The sequence below is a fragment of the Podarcis filfolensis genome, assembly GCF_964270895.1.
Source record: "Podarcis filfolensis genome assembly, chromosome: 10".
Classification (NCBI taxonomy): Eukaryota; Metazoa; Chordata; class Lepidosauria; order Squamata; family Lacertidae; genus Podarcis; species Podarcis filfolensis.
In genome coordinates, this window is record NC_139612.1 from 52,208,675 (window position 1) to 52,227,876 (window position 19,202).

General features: G+C 42.1%; 1 protein-coding gene across 2 annotated transcripts in view; it reads left to right on the plus strand.

Moving 5' to 3' along the window:
- GNPTAB (N-acetylglucosamine-1-phosphate transferase subunits alpha and beta) overlaps window positions 1–19,202 on the plus strand; it is a 43,717-nt gene that overhangs the window by 9,321 nt on the left and 15,194 nt on the right. For both annotated transcript variants that reach the window (XM_083574071.1, XM_083574072.1), the window contains exons 3-11: window positions 1,274–1,393; window positions 2,835–2,876; window positions 4,687–4,892; window positions 6,617–6,681; window positions 7,280–7,414; window positions 14,662–14,823; window positions 15,559–15,738; window positions 15,964–16,134; window positions 18,592–18,715. In XM_083574071.1, coding sequence (XP_083430197.1) covers window positions 1,274–1,393; window positions 2,835–2,876; window positions 4,687–4,892; window positions 6,617–6,681; window positions 7,280–7,414; window positions 14,662–14,823; window positions 15,559–15,738; window positions 15,964–16,134; window positions 18,592–18,715 — 1,205 coding nt within the window. The remainder of the gene's footprint in view (window positions 1–1,273; window positions 1,394–2,834; window positions 2,877–4,686; window positions 4,893–6,616; window positions 6,682–7,279; window positions 7,415–14,661; window positions 14,824–15,558; window positions 15,739–15,963; window positions 16,135–18,591; window positions 18,716–19,202) is intronic.

The following is a 19,202-nucleotide window of genomic DNA, read 5'->3' on the forward strand; positions in this document are numbered from 1 at the left end:
GGAAGACCATGGAACACCTAGAAGAGGGAAACAAACTTTTTGGCTTCCTGAAACAGATGGGACCTTCCTCTCCACACCAGCCATAGATTAAATGCCTTGCAGCAGAGGAGCCTAACAGATCCATGCTGGATTTGTTGAGGTGACCTTCTTCCCCACTTGCCACATTATAATCCCAATCTTGTTTACGATTAATGTGGGACATGAGTGGCCTCTTCCATGGATCTTTGCACACAGCAATGGGTTGCATGCACATACGACCCTGTGCAAGGAGCTCTGCAAAATCTGCTATGAGAGGTGTATTTTTTTGGGGGGGAGGGTTAGTATGGTAGATGTAGGTTTTATTTATGTATCTCCTGCTCTAAAAGCACTATACATTTAAGAATGGGGAGCCAAACTCAAAAATAAGTGTTTGAGAAATACTGCATGAAGGGTCATTGGAAGGAAAGAACATAAAAAGTTACAAGTTTTAAGAATCTTTCTTTTGTTGTCGTTTAGTCGTGTCCGACTCTTTGTGACCCCATGGACCAGAGCACGCCAGGCATGCCTATCTTCCACTGCCGCAGTTTGGTCAAACTCATGTTTGTAGCTTCGAGAACACTGTCCAACCATCTCATCCTCTGTCGTCCCCTTGTCCTTGTGCCCTCAATCTTTCCCAACATCAGGGTCTTTTCCAGAGAGTCTTCTCTTCTCATGAGGTGCCCAAAGTATTGGAGCCTCAGCTTCAGGATCTGAACTTCCAGTGAGCACTCAGGGCTGATTTCCTTAAGAATGGATAGGTTTGATCTTCTTGCAGTCCATGGGACTCTCAAGAGTCTCCTCCAGCACCACAATTCAAAAGCATCAATTCTCCGGCGATCAGCCTTCTTTATGGTCCAGCTCTCACTTCCATACACCACTATTGGGAAAACCATAGCTTTAACTATACGGACCTTTGTCAGCAAGGTGATGTCTCTGTTTTTTAATATGCTGTCTAGGTTTGTCATCTCTAGATGCAGGCAAAAAGGGAGCAAGATGATGACCAGAGTAAGGGTATTTTTAATGTGTGGTGATGCAGAAGCACATTGATTAAAAATGAGAAACTGATGAAGAAACAAAGCTTAACTGAATGTTTTGATTATGCCAGACATAATGGAACAAGTTTATCATTTGAAACTCATGAGTTTCAACTGACTGGTTGCAGGCGAACGTAATCTGTGCTGCTGTGAATTGCTTTTCAATTTAAGCCTGGACAGGTTGAGCTGGTTTCTCTCTCTTAATGGGATTTCTCTTATAGGCTTTGCTTGCCAATGCCTATTGATGTGGTGTACACCTGGGTGAATGGCACAGATGTTGAGCTGATCAGGGAACTGCAGCAAGTGAGGAAACAGATGGAGGAAGAACAGAGAGTGATGAGGTAAGAACATTTCTCTGCATGCACAGTATGCTGAGCTGTCCTGGCTGGAGGTAAGAAAACTAAAACAATTGGGTTGTGTCCAGTTTTAGTCCTACTCAGAGTAGATCCATTGAAACTAATAAACACGACTAACTTGGTTGGCATCCATCTGCCTTGGGAGACCATAGAGGAGCACGCCTTTGGGGGTGAAGTCAAACTGTTGGAAGGTTACAGTGTGTGCTGCAGCTGTAGAGACTTGCTAACTTAGGCCCATTAATTTTAATGGGTTTACTGTGAGTAGGACTTGGTTGGATATAGCCCAAGGTTTTGCCAGAAGGACATGAACCTCCCTAAGATGCCATAGTCTTTTGCAGGTGAATAAATTCATAAGATTGGCTTTTGCCGTTGGTCTATCCTTGTTCTTACCTGTTTCTATTCTTGCCCATCCAGTGTCAATTGGAAGGAAACATCTAGATACTTCATGTTAGAGAATTTTGCATGTTACCTGTTTTGTACTTCTGGTGTAACATTTGAAAAAGGACTTGCATGTGGGAGATTAGGAAGTTGATTCATATATGCAGCATGTACATCTCCCACATATAAGACTCTCTTTTCAGAGAGTATTGTATCAGGGGCATGGCATTTTGCTTTCTCGGGTGCCAATGATTCTCGCAAGCAGGTAACATCACTTGCAAGCAGCTAACATGAAAACAATGTTTTGTATGTTCAGCTGGCCCTGATCACTTGGCTGAGTGCGACTGTGAAAGTTGTCTTGTTCTCACCAAAGAGGAGGCTCCCTGATTCTTGCCTTAGTTCAGAGTGCTCCAAACAGTATAGAGGCTATACGGTAGCTACATTTGGATTCATAGAATGACCAAGGATGCTATGAACATCTGGAAGCATCTGGAAGGCAATGTTATGGTGTCATGTGAATGCTGCTGGAAAACTCTTCAATGCGGTTGTGGATCTTTGCAAGGATCACAAAAGTTTGTAATCAATTTGCTTCATGGGTTGTCCAGTTCGATTGAGAGTCTCTGCAGCAATAGCCAACGTAAACATTTATGCCCTGCCACAGTCCAATTAATCCTAGAGGTTAGCTGGTTGCAGGCCTTATGCTCTCTGTGGGAAGCTGCCATATTGAAGTGTGTTTCAGCAGCCTTCATTTGTGGGGATGTAATTAAATTGGCCATTCATCCTGTAGATTTATCGGACACGGCTCTCAATTCTTTAACTGAAGCACCCGTGCTTGAATTGCTTCTGTGTCCTAATAGGTGGTATGAATGGGAGAGGTTTGATGCTGTGACATATTCTGCTACTTCTGGGTTTTGTGTGCAAAAACTCACATTATTGAGAGTCTGTTACTGTCTACAGGGTGATGAGAGTAACTAGAACCTTTGTGCATTTTGGGTGTATATGTTAATTCAGGGGGGATTTAATAGTTACGCTTTTACTTGTATTTTAGGGAAATTCTTGGAAAGAATACAACTGAACCAACTAAGAAAAGGTAAGAAATAATATAGGTGTTTAATGTTTTTTGTTTAAAAGGCTTTCAACTATCAATGTATTAATTACTGTGTGAACCTTAACTGACACTGTAATTTCAAGTGAGTGAAGTAACATTTAAAATAGCCATGATCAAGGGGTAGGACAAAACTGGTACACTTTTCCTCATGTTCTAAAGTAAATACCGTATTTTTCGCTCCATAGGTTGCACCAGACCATAGGACACACTGGACCATAGGAGGGGGAGAAGAGGGGAAAAAAAATTCTCCCCCTCTCTGCTCAGCGCCCCTTCAGCGAAGCGGCAGGAGAAACGGAGCCCCTTCCATTTCTCCTCCCACTTCGCTGAAGGGGCGCTGCGCAGAGAGGGAAAACTGTGCAGCGCCTCTCCAGCGAAGCGAAGCCTGGAGAGCAAGAGGGATCAGTGTGCACCAACTCCTCTTGCTCTCCAGGCTTCAGATGGCTATCCGCAAGCCTTCGGAGTGCAGTGAGAACTCCTGCTGCGTTCCGAAGGCTTGCGGATAGTTCCCGCTGCGCTCTGGGGGCTTCAGGCGGCTTTAGCAAAAGCAACATGAAGCCTCCGGAGCGTGGGGGGAGCTCTCCTTCTGCGCTTCGGAGGCTTTGCGTTGCTATCGCTGAAGCCAAGGAGCCTGCATTCACTCCATAGGACGCACACACATTTCCCCTTAATTTTAGGAGGGGGAAAAGTGCATCCTATAGAGCGAAAAATACGGTAATTCATTTTTAAATTATTATTATTGTTGTTGTTTTGTTTTATTTCTTGTACCCCGCCCATCTGACTAGGTTGCCCCAGCCACTCTGGGTGGCTTTCAACAAAATATAAAGGAATACAACAAAACTTCAAGCATTAAAAGTGTCCCGAAACAGTGCTGTCTTTAAATGTTGACAGAAAGTCATATAATGGTTTATCTCTTTGACATCTCACAGGAGGGTGTTCCACAGGGCGGACACAACTACCAAGAAGGCCTTCTGCCTCATTCCCTATCTGCTCACTCAAAAATCAGGCTTTTGTAGTTATTCCCAATGATCCACACACACCTAAAGCAATATGGGTGATGTCCACCATATGGACACAACCTCAAAATGTGAAGGCATGTTTCATTGTTACCTCTAACTGTAAGAGAAAGGTTAATGAGGTGAGCAACAAGGCCCATGTAAACCCAACTAGCAGCTGCCAAATTGCTCTCATGGTACAGAACATAGACTGATTTCTACTTCATTTATTTCTGGCTTCTGTATTTTATCAGGCTGGGCACCCTAGAAAGGCTGTATGCAATACAGCAGTGGTCCTCTTACCCTGGACAACTTGAAAATGGCTGAGGTTCTTGGCAGACCACTTAATAACTTTTTTTGCCTGTTGTGGTAATTTCAGTGCCCTGTGCTGGGTGCTGTATGGTGGAAATAAAATTGTCGTACCAATAAAATACATAAGAAATAAAAGAAGCAATAAAAGGCAGTTTAAAAAATCAATATGAATATCTATTATGCAGGACCTGCTATCTCCCATCTACAGCCACAGATCCGCAGAAAGGCCATGGACAGCCTGAATGAAGCTCATGGACCACAGGGAACCCCTGTAGTATACTGTGACACATGACAAATATTTAAAGAAATGATTACTTTAAGTGTAGATTTGACCTGGGATATATTTCTGCAAAATATGAATAAACAGAGAGCAGGCAACACTATTGGTGTGTGTGTGTGCTTCTTTATCAAAAGCTAGTCAAAGCTTGAATAGCCACGTGCAGCTTTGAACCTGAGAGTATGCCTGACTTTTGCTGTCTTGATCCTAGCGAGAAGCAACTGGAGTGTTTACTGACACACTGCATAAAAGTGCCAATGCTCATCTTGGATCCAGCTTTGTGCAGCAACATCACTCTTAAGGACCTGCCCTCTGTCTATCCCCTGCTGAGATCTGCCAACAATATATTCCTGGTTGCCAAGCCAAAGAACCCTTCCACCAACGTTACTGTAGTTGTTTTTGACAGTTCTAAAGAAGGTAAGGATCTATTTTAAGTCTTCTCCCACTAATTGGCAACATATGGTTTTAGTTTACCATAGGATTACTGCTGTTTCAGGGGACTCTTCTCTAGGGGATTTCCTTCTCCTCCTCCTCCTGTTGTTGCAATGATTAAAGGATGTCAGTAGATAAACTTAGTAGGCAGAGGAGAATGTGTCCTAAAAATAAGGTCCCCCCTTAAATGTTCCAGAAACTTGATCTAAGTATATGTAGAGAAATATGTACACGTAGTGATTTGGTGTCCCCCAGGTTTATACGCAAAAATATCGGTGTTGGTGCTGCCTCCTTAATAAAAATGACATGACATTACCACTTACTTTATTTGGAGATTAATATTAGTTTCTTAATTTTTCAACAACAGCAGCAGAGAGGTTTTGCCTTGGGCAAAATGTGGACCATGTTGTAACTGTTCTCTCAGTGCTCTGCATTTTGCTTTCATGATGAGGTGAGGTGTTGCATAGCCTGTTGTTCAAATTCCCTTTCTAGTCCCTTGAGACACGCTGCTCATAGAGACACGGGTGCATCTTGATGGTAGCTGTATTTATTTTTATTTTGTTTATGAAGCGCTTCCCATAAAACACCCCAGAGCAATTTTAACATTAAAAGCAATTCCGTGTCCAACAGAGGCACTGGGATAAAAAAAAAAAAATCTCTACTTAAAAGGCTTGTTGGAAATGAAAGGTCTTCAATAGGCACCCAAAAGATAATATGTGAGAGTGAGTTCCAAAGATTAGGTGCTGCCACATTAAAGGCCAAATTCCTAGGTCACATGGAACAGGTTGCCTGGTATCTGTAGGAGGTCATCGTCTGCAGAGCACAGTAATCAGATGACTATATAAGGGTCGAGACAGTCTTTTAGGTATCCTGGTCACAAGTAGCATAGGACTTTGTACCAGCACCTTGAACTTAGTCTCGAAGCTAATTCACACAAAATAGCCCAGTGAGGACTTTCTTTGGGGAGAAAGTGTTGGAAAAGGGAAGGAGGGTCATTAAATGGAGCTGCTGGAATCCTTCATACTGCAACATTTTGTTAAAGGTCCCACCCTCCAGATAAAACATATTTTCTTACTTCTTATTCTGTTGGCAATAGCTGATGGAGAGAAAACCCCTCATCATGGGACTGTGGCATTGTGATTTGTTTCTTCCATTGACTAACAAATATTGCATTTGGCTTTGAAATTACCGTATTTTTTGCTCTATAAGACTCACTTTTTCCCTCCTAAAAAGTAAGGGGAAATGTGTGTGCGTCTTATGGAGCGAATGCAGGCTGTGCAGCTATCCCAGAAGCCAGAACAGCAAGAGGGATTGCTGCTTTCACTGCGTAGTGATCCCTCTTGCTGTTCTGGCTTCTGAGATTCAGAATATTTTTTTTCTTGTTTTCCTCCTCCAAAAACTAGGTGTGTCTTGTGGTCTGGTGCGTCTTATAGAGCAAAAAATACAGTAAATAACCAACTCTGATGGTTCAGGGGCAAGTTATCCCCATTCTGCAGTGGTGTTGTTAAAAAATGTTTATTTCATAAAATTTATATAGCACTGGATTGTAAGAGAAAACTTCAAAGTGTCCCATAGCAAGTATATGTGAGATCTCAAAAGAGTTTTTATTTACAAATTATGCAGTGTATTCTGTATGTATGCAGTACAAATTATGCAGTATGTATTCTGTAAAAGTTTTGACCTGTGATTTGAATTATTGAATATTCCAGCCGAGGATGTCCATTCTCAGATGTTAAAGGAAAGCAGCAAGCACGCAGTGTGGAGAGGCTATTTGGTATGTTCCTTTAAAATGATGCTGGTATATATACTAGAAAGGTGGTCTAAACCACAGAGCCTAGGGCTTGCTGATCAGAAGGTCGGCGGTTTGAATCCCCGCAACAGGGTGAGCTCCCTTTGTTCGGTCCCAGCTCCTGCCCACCTAGCAGTTCGAAAGCACATCAAGTGCAAGTAGATAAATAGGTACCGCTCCGGTGGGAAGGTAAACGGCATTTCCGTGCACTGCTCTGGTTTTCCAGAAGCAGCTTAATCATGCTGGCCACATGACCTGGAAGCTGTCTGTGGACAAACGCCGGCTCCCTTGGCCCATAGAGCGAGATGAGCGCACAATCCCAGAGTCGTCCGCGACTGGACCTAACCGTCAGGGGTACCTTTGCCTTTATATATACTAGAAAGTTTGGATCCTTGCTTGGATGCAAGGTCCTGTTTCTAAAAATTCTTTGTTTTGCTGTAATATTTCCATAACTGCTGTAATAGCTTGTAAGTAAAATTCTCATGCTAAAAGCGTGAGTTCTCCCCTGGGGGGCACAATGGGGAAAAAAGTGTTAGTCCTTTAAAAAGAGAATTAAGTAAATAATAAATTCTCTTACTTGCAGACTACAGACAAAGAAGTTCCTGGTTTAGTAATAATGCAAGACTTAGTTTTCCTGAAAGGATTTCCACTTACATTCAAAGAGACAAATCAACTAAGAGCAAAACTGCCTGAAAACCTTGCTTCCAAGATAAAGCAGGTAAGTGTCAACAAGGATAAGAGCAAAATCTAGCAGATGATTGTGAATAATGGAGTAAACCTTCTGCTAAAAATCATTTTCTCCTTGCACACAAATCAAAATGATTTTCTCCTATGCTGTTACAGTATTCATTTACCATTGTAGTAGTCTCATAGGTTATTCAAAAGATGCCAAATCCTGATTTGAAAACTTTGGCTGCAAACTAAAAATTCTGTTGGTGACGGCCTGCTTGAGGTAGGAAATCTAGGAGGCTGGTCTAGTTCAGGGGTTGGCAAGGTTTACCTCACCTGGGCCTGTTCACTCAAGTGGAGATCCCTCTGTGGGCTGGATCTTGCACACGTCTGCGATTTCCTGCATCTGCGCAGACGCAATTTCCGGTGCCACAGAAGCGAGTCCCTGTGCTGCGCTGTGCCGGTTTAGCGCAGTGTGCAGGGACTCGCCGAGCGGGTAGCTTGTGGGCCGGTTAAACGACCCCCATGGGCCTTCGGTTGCCGACCCCTGGTCTAGTTCTGCATATGCCCCAAAAATTGAAAGCACCATCCCCACTCCACATCCTGGGAACTGTAGCTTACCTCTCACAGAACTGCGTTTCCCAGCACCCATAACACACTTCAGTTCCCATGATCCTTTGGGTGGTCGTTTTAAGCGTATGGTGTGTACACAGCCCCAGGGTCCTACAAGACCTTCCCAAACTCCACAATTCTATGAGCTCTGGCACCCTGAATTACAAGCCACTGGAAATGTAAATTATGTACCTGCATATGCCCAATTTTGCATTAGCCCAATAAATATCCTTGACGTGCTTTGCAAAACAGTTTGCTGCATTATTCTAAACTGAATTCGCAAAAAATTCTGCCTAACAGTGTTGGTCAACACACAGCTGGTTGGACTGAATTCAAAGTTGCATGCATGCCCTATGTGCTCTATGTATAGAACCATATGCTTGCACATCGGATATAACTTATAGGATCTGTGCAGCTACTCCCATCATTTTTTGTGAGTTAATGACTTAAAGAGCTTGGGCAATCCCAGTGGGATTTTGGTCTTCCCCATCCTCCTCCCTCTTTGAACAGCAGAGGCATCTTACAAGCATCTTTTGGTTTCAAAAGTGGTATGCAGCCTACTGGGCTGATGTTTGAGGAACTCAGCCCCAAAGTGCCCTTAGGCACCCAGACATTAGTGTGTAGTTCGTTGGATCCCAGCCATTATCCTTGCTCAGATGACTTTGTTAAATCCTTACTACAAGAAAACTGTTCTATTAAATTGTTCCCTATTGCAATAGTTAAACCCCAAGTAATGTTGTGTTTCTGCTCTCAAAACTGGATACAAGTCTGATTATTTGAGTGCCTATTTAGCTGTTATATTGTTGCACCTCAAGCTGGTCTTCTCTTTAACGGTACGGATTGATGGGATGAATGTCTTGCAATCAATTTAAATTGCACAATTTTGCATTTGAGCAGAACAATGAAATTCTGTAAGAAAAGAAATCCAATCCAGTTCCAATCCAAGGCATTGGAAGTTGGAAGAAAAAGTTGGTACCATTGAAACAAATAATTTGTTTCATTTAATGCCATAGTCCGAAATTGCAACACTGCCTAGAAATCAGCAATTGGCCACTAGGTGTCACCCTCCTCTTTTCAAATCTTTGTGAATGTTTGGCCCAAGGTTTTGCAAAGGTGACCTAAAAATAAATATTCCAAGCTTATGCCCTTCTTGAGCCAGAGAGTTCAGTGCTGTTAAACCAGTATTTCAGTGCCATTGTAGCTATTTACCTACCATACACAAAAATGAAGGAGTGATTCATTTCTCTTTTTTTGTTATAAAGTTTGAAACCCAGTGTTTGTCCAAACATTCCCACTGTAGCTGTTACTCAAAACTTTCATATCTGTCTTGCGATTTTTGCATGCTACAAATCTGGGGTGCTGTGTGTGGGAAGGACTTTCCATGATACTCATTTTTTAAAACATCACAGTTCCTTCAATATTTGATTCTGGTGGCTGAATTTTGGCTGCAAGGTGCTCACAGACTAAATATATGACAATAGATTGATGCCAAGCAATACACTTTGTTCCACGACTATATTTAAACTTGATTCTAGTAACTTCTGATACCTCTTCCTGAAAGTGCTAGAGCTGAAGCCTGTGGCAATAATGTTATTTATAGACAACTTTAAGGATTAATCATGCTTATAATATTGTAGTATGTTGTACAGGCTGTGTTAGAAACTGGAGGCTATTTTCTGGATTTTAACTGCAGTCTATATTAGGGGCGGGAAAACCTTTTCATCCCAAGGGCCACATTCTCTTCTGGCAAACCTTTCAAAGTTGTGCAGGGCCAAAAGTGACGTCTAATTATTAACCACAGCTTGATGTTTTCTCTGAACCCAATGAATTGTGGTTTAAAATAAAAAATTAAGAATCTTTATTTGCGTCAGCCGCTAGCCATAGCAATACAATAAAATACAATGCACTGAAGATAGAGGTGAAAACTTAACTATATAAAATACATTCTGGAGGTTTACATCAATAAATAAAGGGAACTTAATCTAATTTTCCCTGCTAAATTTTTTGCAGTTTTTGCTGTCACCTGGTTATCTTGATCAGCTAGAAGAAAGGACACAGTAGCAATGATTGGTAGCAAAACGACCTGGTATGGGGCAGTATAGAGTGGTAATAACCTCACTCCTCAAATCTTTATAAAGAGTGCAAGCCAGAAGCACATGAGCCACTGACTCAATACTGCCACATAAGCGTTTTTCTGGTGGAATTTTTTGAAACTGACCCTCAAGTACAGCCAAAGGCAGTATATTTAATCTTGCGTAAGTGAAAGCACCTTTGTGTTTTGGAATTGTTAGATTTTGCAAATAGGGTGCCAACCTATCAAAATGACTAGGTGGGAAATAATCATACCATGGACAAAATTTCCTTGCTACTTATGTTGAATTGATCCAGCTTCATAAACTGTGGTTTGTTCTAATCGAACTGTGGTTTGTTCTAAATGAAAAGGGTAGTAAAGGGGTGAGTGTGTAGTACAGTTTGATTCAGGAATGCCTTTCACTGGGGTGGGGAACCTGCAGCTCTCCAGCGTTTGTTTGACTCCAGTGCCCATCAGCCCCACCTAGCATTGCCAGTGGTTATGATGATGGGCATTGTAGTCTAGCAACATCTGGAAAGTCGCAGGTTGCTCCACCCCTGCCCTAGAGCCAAGAAGCTTGCTTACTCATACGGCCTATGAAAAGACAGTTTCCATAACTCATTTGGCATGAATAGACTCAGGTCTCCTGCACCATTCATAATTCGATAATCAGTATTTCACCACTTGGTAGCTCTCCTTGTTAGTCATTTACTTAATTTGGGATCCATTTGGGGAATATGCTTTTATCAGTACGGACGTTTTGTTTGTTGGGACTTGGAACCACTGAGAAAACCCAGGAAAAGATCGAGCTTTGTTTTATTCAGGGTAACTTTATGCATTCTTCCATAGCGATGAGGATGAAGAGGATAAGAGACAGGGAAATCCTGTGTCCTTAATACAGCCTTCCTGTGTGCAGTGGAAACTTCTGCGAAACATGGCATGAATATATTTTCGATGATGCACAGTGGAGGGGACAGCATGACATTGTTGTTCTCCTAAATAAATGCGAGGCTGCTGGATGGCAGCTTTGCAATCCGTAGCATTTCCACAGCATTATTTTTGGAGAGCGCTTGCTGGTATCCATAACTCTACCTCCGTCTCAACAACTAGCGAGGCCACCCTTTCATCGGTTTGTCCAGATGATGATGCTCTGGAAGGGCTGAGATTTATCGGATTTTCCCCATGACAGACCTCATGAGTCAGATTTAGAGCTATCGGGTGGCACATGAATTCAAACCATCAACGGCCTTAAAATGTCACAAGCGTGACAGCTGGGCCTATGTTTGCTGTGAGAATGGGATGGGTAAACGGGACAAATGTCTGAAAGGAAAGAGGAAAGGTCAGTTTAAAAAAGAAAAAGAAATGATTTTGGGGTTGGGGTTCATTTATGTAAATGTAATATAAATGCAGTTGAATAGCATTTGTAAAAAAAAAAAATCTTGCAATATACTGCTACAAAGCATTAAATGTGGGGTGTGGAACTTTTTCCCAGCCTGAGGGCCTCTATCTACTTTCCTCATGCCATGTGTGATTTTATAAACTTCGTCAACTCATCTCTTGCGTTTTATCTAAGCTGAAAAGTCCCAAAAGCTGCAACCTTTCCAAATAGATAATTCTTTTCCTCATAAGGAGCTGCCGTTTTATGGGAAAGTCGGATGGACAGGGGAAGGTTGCATTTAAGCTGGGCAAAAAATAATTTACTGCATGGATATATTTCAAATATTAAAAGTGCACTTGGGTTGGTTGTGCCCCACCACCCCGGCCACTGCTGGCCAGTGGAATTTCACAGCCTCTAATAGTGATGTATTTTGGTGCGCACACAAAATGGGCGCATATGATCAACTAAGCAAAGTATATAAATGAATATTCTTCTATGCAATTACCCTTTAAATCCCAGAGGCTGCATGTATCTTTTGCTTTCTAACATTGGTTCAATTCTGGTCGTATGAGCTGCTGTTAACACAACTTTTGCCAATACTTATATAGTGAGCAGTTGCTCACCTTCCTCCTCTCAGCGCTGCTGTGGCTCTTGATTCTCTCCTATGCTTACACTATAGGTATGCCTTTGGCCATGGCTCTGCTTCTGCATATTGCAGCTTTAAAGGGCTATTACTTATAGCCCATTAAGACTGACAGATGAGGTGAGGGAATCTGAACCCCATTTACATCCACCTCAGTGCAGTCCAGCAGGTCAATGCTCTGCCGAGAGGCTGTGCAATCCAGCTGCTCTCTGGTAGACTGTACAGTGTTTCTTTCATATGGCGCCCAGGTTAGCCACTTAGGAGTTTGCCTGGGGTTAACTTTACTTTCCTGAAGTGAGGAGCAAGTTGCAGTGCCTACACATGCCTAAGCTTTCAGATCTCACCTTGCGACCAGTGTAACTTTTTTACTTTTTTCTGTTGACCACTTGCCTCAGTAAATACATCTGAAGATTGCTTTCTTTGAATAAGAAAAGCAGCCCGTTGCCCTTTGTGAGCCACATTTGCTGTTTGACGTTGTGCCTAGTGCACCAACCTTTTGCCTCCCCCTGATCTAGCCCATTATGAAAGCTGATATCTAGACTTAACTGGTGGCAAGTGTTAAAAATAGCAAGCAGATCAAACAGTTCCCCAGTAATAAATGACCTTAGCGGTGGATTGGAAATCTTGGCTGAGGATTCGGAGAAGAACCACAAATGGATTAGTTCTGGAGCCTTTTTGAATCTCAGATTTCTAGTTCCTTTAAGCCATTTCAGAAATGTGTATTGACGAACACATAGATAAACAAACAACTGATGGGCGGCTTCATTTCAGGATATGGTATAGTATCTTAAAAATGAAATTCGTTGCAAATGGTATTTTCAGTTTAAGGAGACCTGATGTTACAGGATCTTGGTTTATTTTTATTTATTTATTTATTTAAAAAAACAAGAAGTCCTAGATTCACTGTCCAAGGATTGTAGTGCAAATAATTTCTAGGACTCTAGCTGCATTCAGGTACAATTACTGGGGTTCAGTTGCAAAACAAGACCTGTGCTTATGCACTTTTTTCTACCCCTCACTTTCTTCTCTTTTTGTGCTTGGCTTACTTGACCATTTCCTGCTTTGATCAAACCATAGTTTATCATTTTATCTGGACCAGCAAACAGTGGTTTGAGCAAGCCTTCCAAACCACAAACCAGCATCCAACTGTGACTTGCAATCCTGATTTGGAGTCTTAGCTTCAACTGTCATGATTTGGATGTAATAGCAAACTACAGTTTAAGCAAATCAGGAATTTATGAAGCCACGTGCGCCAGGGATTACTATAGCACAGGAGTTGTTATCATTGTTTGGACGATAGAAGTTACGTCTGAATACAATTTCTCTTTCTAGCCAAAATTTAAAGGATGAGTGTTGAAACTAACTCTTGTTGGTTTTCGTTTGTTTTATCTACCTAACTTTTAGTGTGTTACGGGGGAACAGGTACTGTCTTTTCCTGAGAAAGGTAGAAGCTGCCATATGCTGAAGAGAGCTAGCGTGGAAAAATGGATCAAGCGTTAGACTGAGAAGACCTGGGTTAAATCATGAAACTTATGGATTTATAAGAGGCTCTCTCTTAGCCTAACCTTCCCAATGGGATAAATCTGAGGATTAGAATGGGATAGCTTGCATATACTACGCAGGGCTTCTTGAACAAGAGGCAGGATACAGATGTGGTGATAATAATCTGGGTCCATAATGATGTGGAACCATCTGGTGATGCACACATGATTCTGCAACGAAAAGGCTTATTTGTTTATGGCCTCATAACAAGGTTATCGGAGCCATTTACAGTATATCAGTATGAAAACAGTAATGGGACTGCACTGGTTATTTAAAAGGCTTAGGTGACCTAGTGCTGGAAAGCAGACAAGGATGGCGCCAGGTGACCTTCTCTGTGAAGGCCGTTCCATAACTAGGGTGCCTCCACCAAAAAGGCCCTCTCCCTGGTGGTGACCCACTTCGCTTTATTCGGTGGGGGCACTTGGATTGGGGCCTCCAAAGAACATCTTAAGATTCAGGTAGGTACGTATAGAAGACAATGGTTTTAAATTTAAACCAGCACTTCAAATTGGGCCCAGAAACAGACTGAAAGCCATTGTGGAGTGATCCTCCTCAGGTTCCTCCATTGCACCACCACCCTAGCCTTCTGTTCCTTATGTTGACATTATGTGTCAACCGAGCATGCTCAGTCCACAGGGTTCCCCCTGCCCTGTTAAGATTTTTGCACTTCCACAAACCTTGAGGTCCCACTGAGCGTGGGAATACCTCCCTGTTGTGCATGGATATTACAAGTTTATCTATATAAGGATCGGCACAGGGAGAACTCAGATCGCTATACTGTATAATGTTCAACTGTTAGTCTTTCTTTGAGAAATGTTCCCTTTTGATTCCCAGGTGCAGTTCCCTTATGAGTGATACCTTTTATGAATGATACCTTTTTATGTTTCATTTGGATTACAGTTTTGTATTGAATTTTCTGCTCTCCCACCTACCTCTTCTAACCTACGGCAAGAATATTGTGCTGTCAGTGAGTCATGCAAAAAAACACACCCCAACACATTTCATTTGTGGGTACGTGCCAGGATTGGAATATTGGTTTCTCCTTTGTAGTTGCAGCTTTATTCGGAAGCTGGCGTAGCTCTCTTGCAACTGAATAACCCTAAGGATTTCCAAGAGCTGATCAACCAAGCTAAGAAGAACATGACTATAGAAGGGAAAGAACTGACGCTTAATCCTGCTTATTTATTATGGGATCTCAGTGCCATCAGCCAGGTAGGAGTCATTGTCTGGTGTATAGGCATGCTATGATGGCAAAGCTTCATGAGATTTAGGTAACGGGTGACGATGAAAACACGTTATACTGTGACATAGAGAATTGGCAGCAATTTGAAAACTGTATTCCACACAGGGGGAGGAGTCAATGTGATGCCCTCCAGATGATGCCAGACCATAACTCCTGTCATCCCACACTAGTTACTGCTGGCCTTCTTTTGCAGGCTTCTGGCCTATGCTAGCTGAGGGAAGCAACATGGAAATGTTGTCAAATAGAGTTACACAGACCTTAATGATGGCAGTAGCAGCAATGAAAGGCAGCTAACAAGATGTGACACTTTAAATCCTTTACTGCTGATATTTTAAAACTTACTGTAGATGTGAGAGCCTGAATGGAAAATGTAGAAGGACCCCCCCACACACAACCTTTTAATTTCCTCAGCCCTTCATGTATTTAGCTATGAAAGGGGCACATGTAGTTATCTCTGATGAGTTTTGCCCCAAACCTGCCAGCTCTTTTCCTGGCTTGACAGAAATTATTTTCCGGTTTTATACTTCAAAACCCATTAGCTGACAAGCCTGTACACATGTCCCCTCTACCCTGAAATTATCTCTATTTAGTCAAAGCACCACGTGAATCTGTCTTTGGTGTTTTAAAATGAATAATGGCAGCTTTTAGACGCAAATGTCACTCTCATTCTGTCGGTATGGTTGTGTGTCACTGTCTTTTAATAGTCTAAACAGGATGAAGATGTTTCAGCCAGCCGTTTTGAAGACAATGAAGAGCTGCGGTATTCACTGCGGTCAATAGAGAGGCATGCTCCCTGGGTACGGCATATCTTCATAGCCACCAACGGACAGATTCCTTCCTGGCTTAATTTGGATAACCCTCGGATATCTATTGTAACTCATCAGGTAAAAAGTGTCTGACTCTGTTATCTGGGAACTCTTGCCCTAAATTGCATCAATAAGGAGTGTGTGATATACAGGCATATATGTGTGAAGTTTTCTTCGCTGCAATTGCACCGTACACGTGAAACGCTGACTTAAAATGTTGCATCCAAATGACATTTGGAAAGCGTTTTGAAACCTCTCATAAGATCCCCCCCCCCCCAATAATATTTTCTTTTATTATTCTAGGAGATATTTCAGAATTTGAGTCACCTACCCACTTTTAGTTCTCCTGCCATTGAAAGCCACATTCATCGCATTTCAGGTCTGTCCCAGAAGTTCATTTATTTAAATGATGATGTGATGTTTGGAAAGGATGTGTGGCCTGATGATTTCTTTAGTCACTCCAAGGGTCAAAAGGTAAGCCATCACAAAATCATTTTATTTATTCAATTTGAGAGATCAGACACCTTTCTGTTGGAAACACGCCCGGGAAGGCTGCCAACTTCCCAGGTCTCTGGGGCGTCTCTCTGATGGTCCTCCCTGGCTGTAAATCTCCCTCAGTCCAGAGAGACCGGTGATAAGCGACCCCTCTCTCCTGAGAAGAGCACACTCTGGCATATCATTGCAGAAGAAAGACTCAATCAGTGGCTCTAAAACTACTTTATTTACAGTCTATATACAAAGACTTCATCAGCACGTCTGTGCTCTTTGAGCACCAGTACAGAAACAGCAGCACATTCAGAAGTGAAACCAACTTCCAACAGTACCAATACTTCCTTTCTCACGCTCTCTCAGACACTCACATGATATACACAAAACATAGTGCTACTACTGGAGCAGCACGGATGCATAGAAATCCTAACACTTTCATCATTTGGGAGATGCCTAGTTTGATTTTGCTTTCACCAAGTTTGGCAATAACAGAGGTGACTAATATGAGAACAAAATTTATAAATGGTAAGGTTGATAAGCCAGAATTTGCACAAGCCATGTGCACTTGCAAGCAGCCGTTTCACTGTGTGAGCAGCAATACAAAGCAGGAAGCCAATTAACCATAGCTTCCCATTACATTTATGAAGGGTTTGCAAGTCTGGCTTCTTTAGAAACCATTAACTATATTACCTAGTTTGTGTGTATTGGCAGGTGTGGTTCATTTTGACTTCCCGGTGTGTTTCATATGATGGAGCTCATGCATGTTGTGGTTTATTAAACCAAGTTTTGATGGTGCAAATGCAATCAGTTTGGTTTTCCAGTGAACTGACCTCTAAAAACCAGAATATTTAAAGCAACATTTTGGATTATGGAGATGGGGGTAAAGGTGCATTTTGCAATGAGTAATCTCTACTGAATATATTAAATCGCAAAGCTCTTAGTGCAAAAACACAAAAATATCTAAAAATGATTAACTATGTAAGAATTATTTACTATTCGTTACTTAGATTCTGTTTCCCTAGTCCAAAATATCCATCTATTTGCAACTAGGGCGCCAAGTATTTCTGTATCGCTGCTGGCAAGTATTTTGAAGGGTGACCCTGTGAATAATACATGGTTTATGCACCCTTTATAAGTGATGCAGTATGCAGCACCTTTGTACTTGGGTGCTGGAGCCAGAATTCAGAATGCGTTGTGAGAAGTTTCCCTCAGGATCAGTTTGATGCTTTTTGGCCACATCCTGGAAAGTATCTGCTTCCTCTTGTGCGTCAAGACTTGGGCGGTGATATCCATTTGTGGGAGCTTGCTCACACAACAACCATTCCACCAGCGCAGGGATGCGGAAACTCTTGCTCGTTGGCCAAATTTGACCCAGCAGGTTTGCCCTGTGAGGCTGTTGCTCTCAAAACTTCACACACCTGCCCCACACCTGACAGCTGAACTTTTGTTATTGGAGCAAGGTATAACCGCTCGTCAGCTGGTGTCAATGGGAGTTCATTTTGCTCCAGGAGCATGAAGCTGTTTGCATTGAAACTGCTGCTCAAGCAAAGGGGGAATAGTTCCATTCTAGCAGCCGTTTCATTGCAAGCTTTGACAGGTGGGCAAGGCAGCCTGTCTGTCAATCATCTGACATCACAATGACACCAGGTGATTGACTGCCCCAGCTACCTTTGAAAGTTGGCCCAAAGATCTGCCCCCCATGAGCCAGAAAGCTTCCTCATCCCTCGCCTACCAAGACTCTTGCTCTTAGTGTAGTGCAACAAATGTGCCGCTCCTGCTATAATTATACTTCATGACAGTTGTACATTACTGTTTTCACTAACGCTAGCACAACAACATCAACTCTCTAATTTCTGGTGCTAATGTTACATTGGATCTCACTCTTAATAAGTATCCGTCTCCTCGTCTGAGTGCTATTGAAAAGGACGTGTCGCCATGCAAAAATAGCGACACATCAAATAATGTGATTTAATGTCCCTTTCCCTTTTGTATGCCTTCACAGATTTATGTCACTCGAGCACTATGGCTAAAAAGAAAGAAAAGCTGGAGAGTTTATATCTCTAAAGAAGGGATATTGTATAGATTGAAAACATTCTGAAAATAGAAAGAAGAGGATGGAGAATCAATATTATTTTTTTTGTAAAAATATAGCAGGTTGACATCCTTGGAAAGGCAGATAGTCAGATAAAAGTAAAGCAGGTTAGTTTAGCTTTAAACTAGCTGTATTCATCCATCTAATTGCTGGTACTGTTGGGCAACAATTGAGGCTGAATGTCAGATAACTTCAAATCAAGTAGAGGTCAGTGTTTCGGTCCCCAAGAAATTTCCCGTTCACCTTTAGAGTACAAACATAGGAATTGCAAATCAGTTTGCTGTGTAGAAGTGAATTTAAATACGTTCCTAGGAGCTGTGAGAATAAAGTGGTTTTGTCTCCATTATCAGGTTTACTTGACTTGGCCTGTTCCAAACTGTGCTGAAGGATGCCCTGGTTCGTGGATCAAAGATGGCTACTGTGATAAAGCCTGTAACAATTCAGCTTGTGATTGGGATGGTGGTGACTGCATTGGTAAGGAAGGCATAAGTACTGAAACCTGGCTTTTTGCATTTCAGAAGTCCGGAGACACTGATATATTATTTTGCAAATGTGAAGAGAACTCGTGGGTAGCTCTAGATGTAAGCTCACATTTGAAAAAGCCCAGTTGCTTTCACAATGCACTCTTGTCTCAGCACTAAATCGCAATAGTGAGCAGCATTGACTCTGGGTGTCTTCTGTGTAAAGGAAAAGGGGGCACTGGATATAATCACACTTTTCCTGGAGGGAGTAATCCATGCAGGAAAAAAAGAGTATGCCACCATGTGAAAAACGTTCTTTTTTTTGCAAGTCAGGTAGCTGATGCTTTTCTAGTTGGGATGTAGCATTCCTAACCTTAGGGCAGATTGTGGTCTTTTGACAACAGAGATTCAGTGGTGGTTAGCGAAATAATTTTGCTCCAGATTTTGTCTTTTTTATCTGTACTGGGGTTTTTTTAGGATAATTTGTTGGCTAGGCTTGA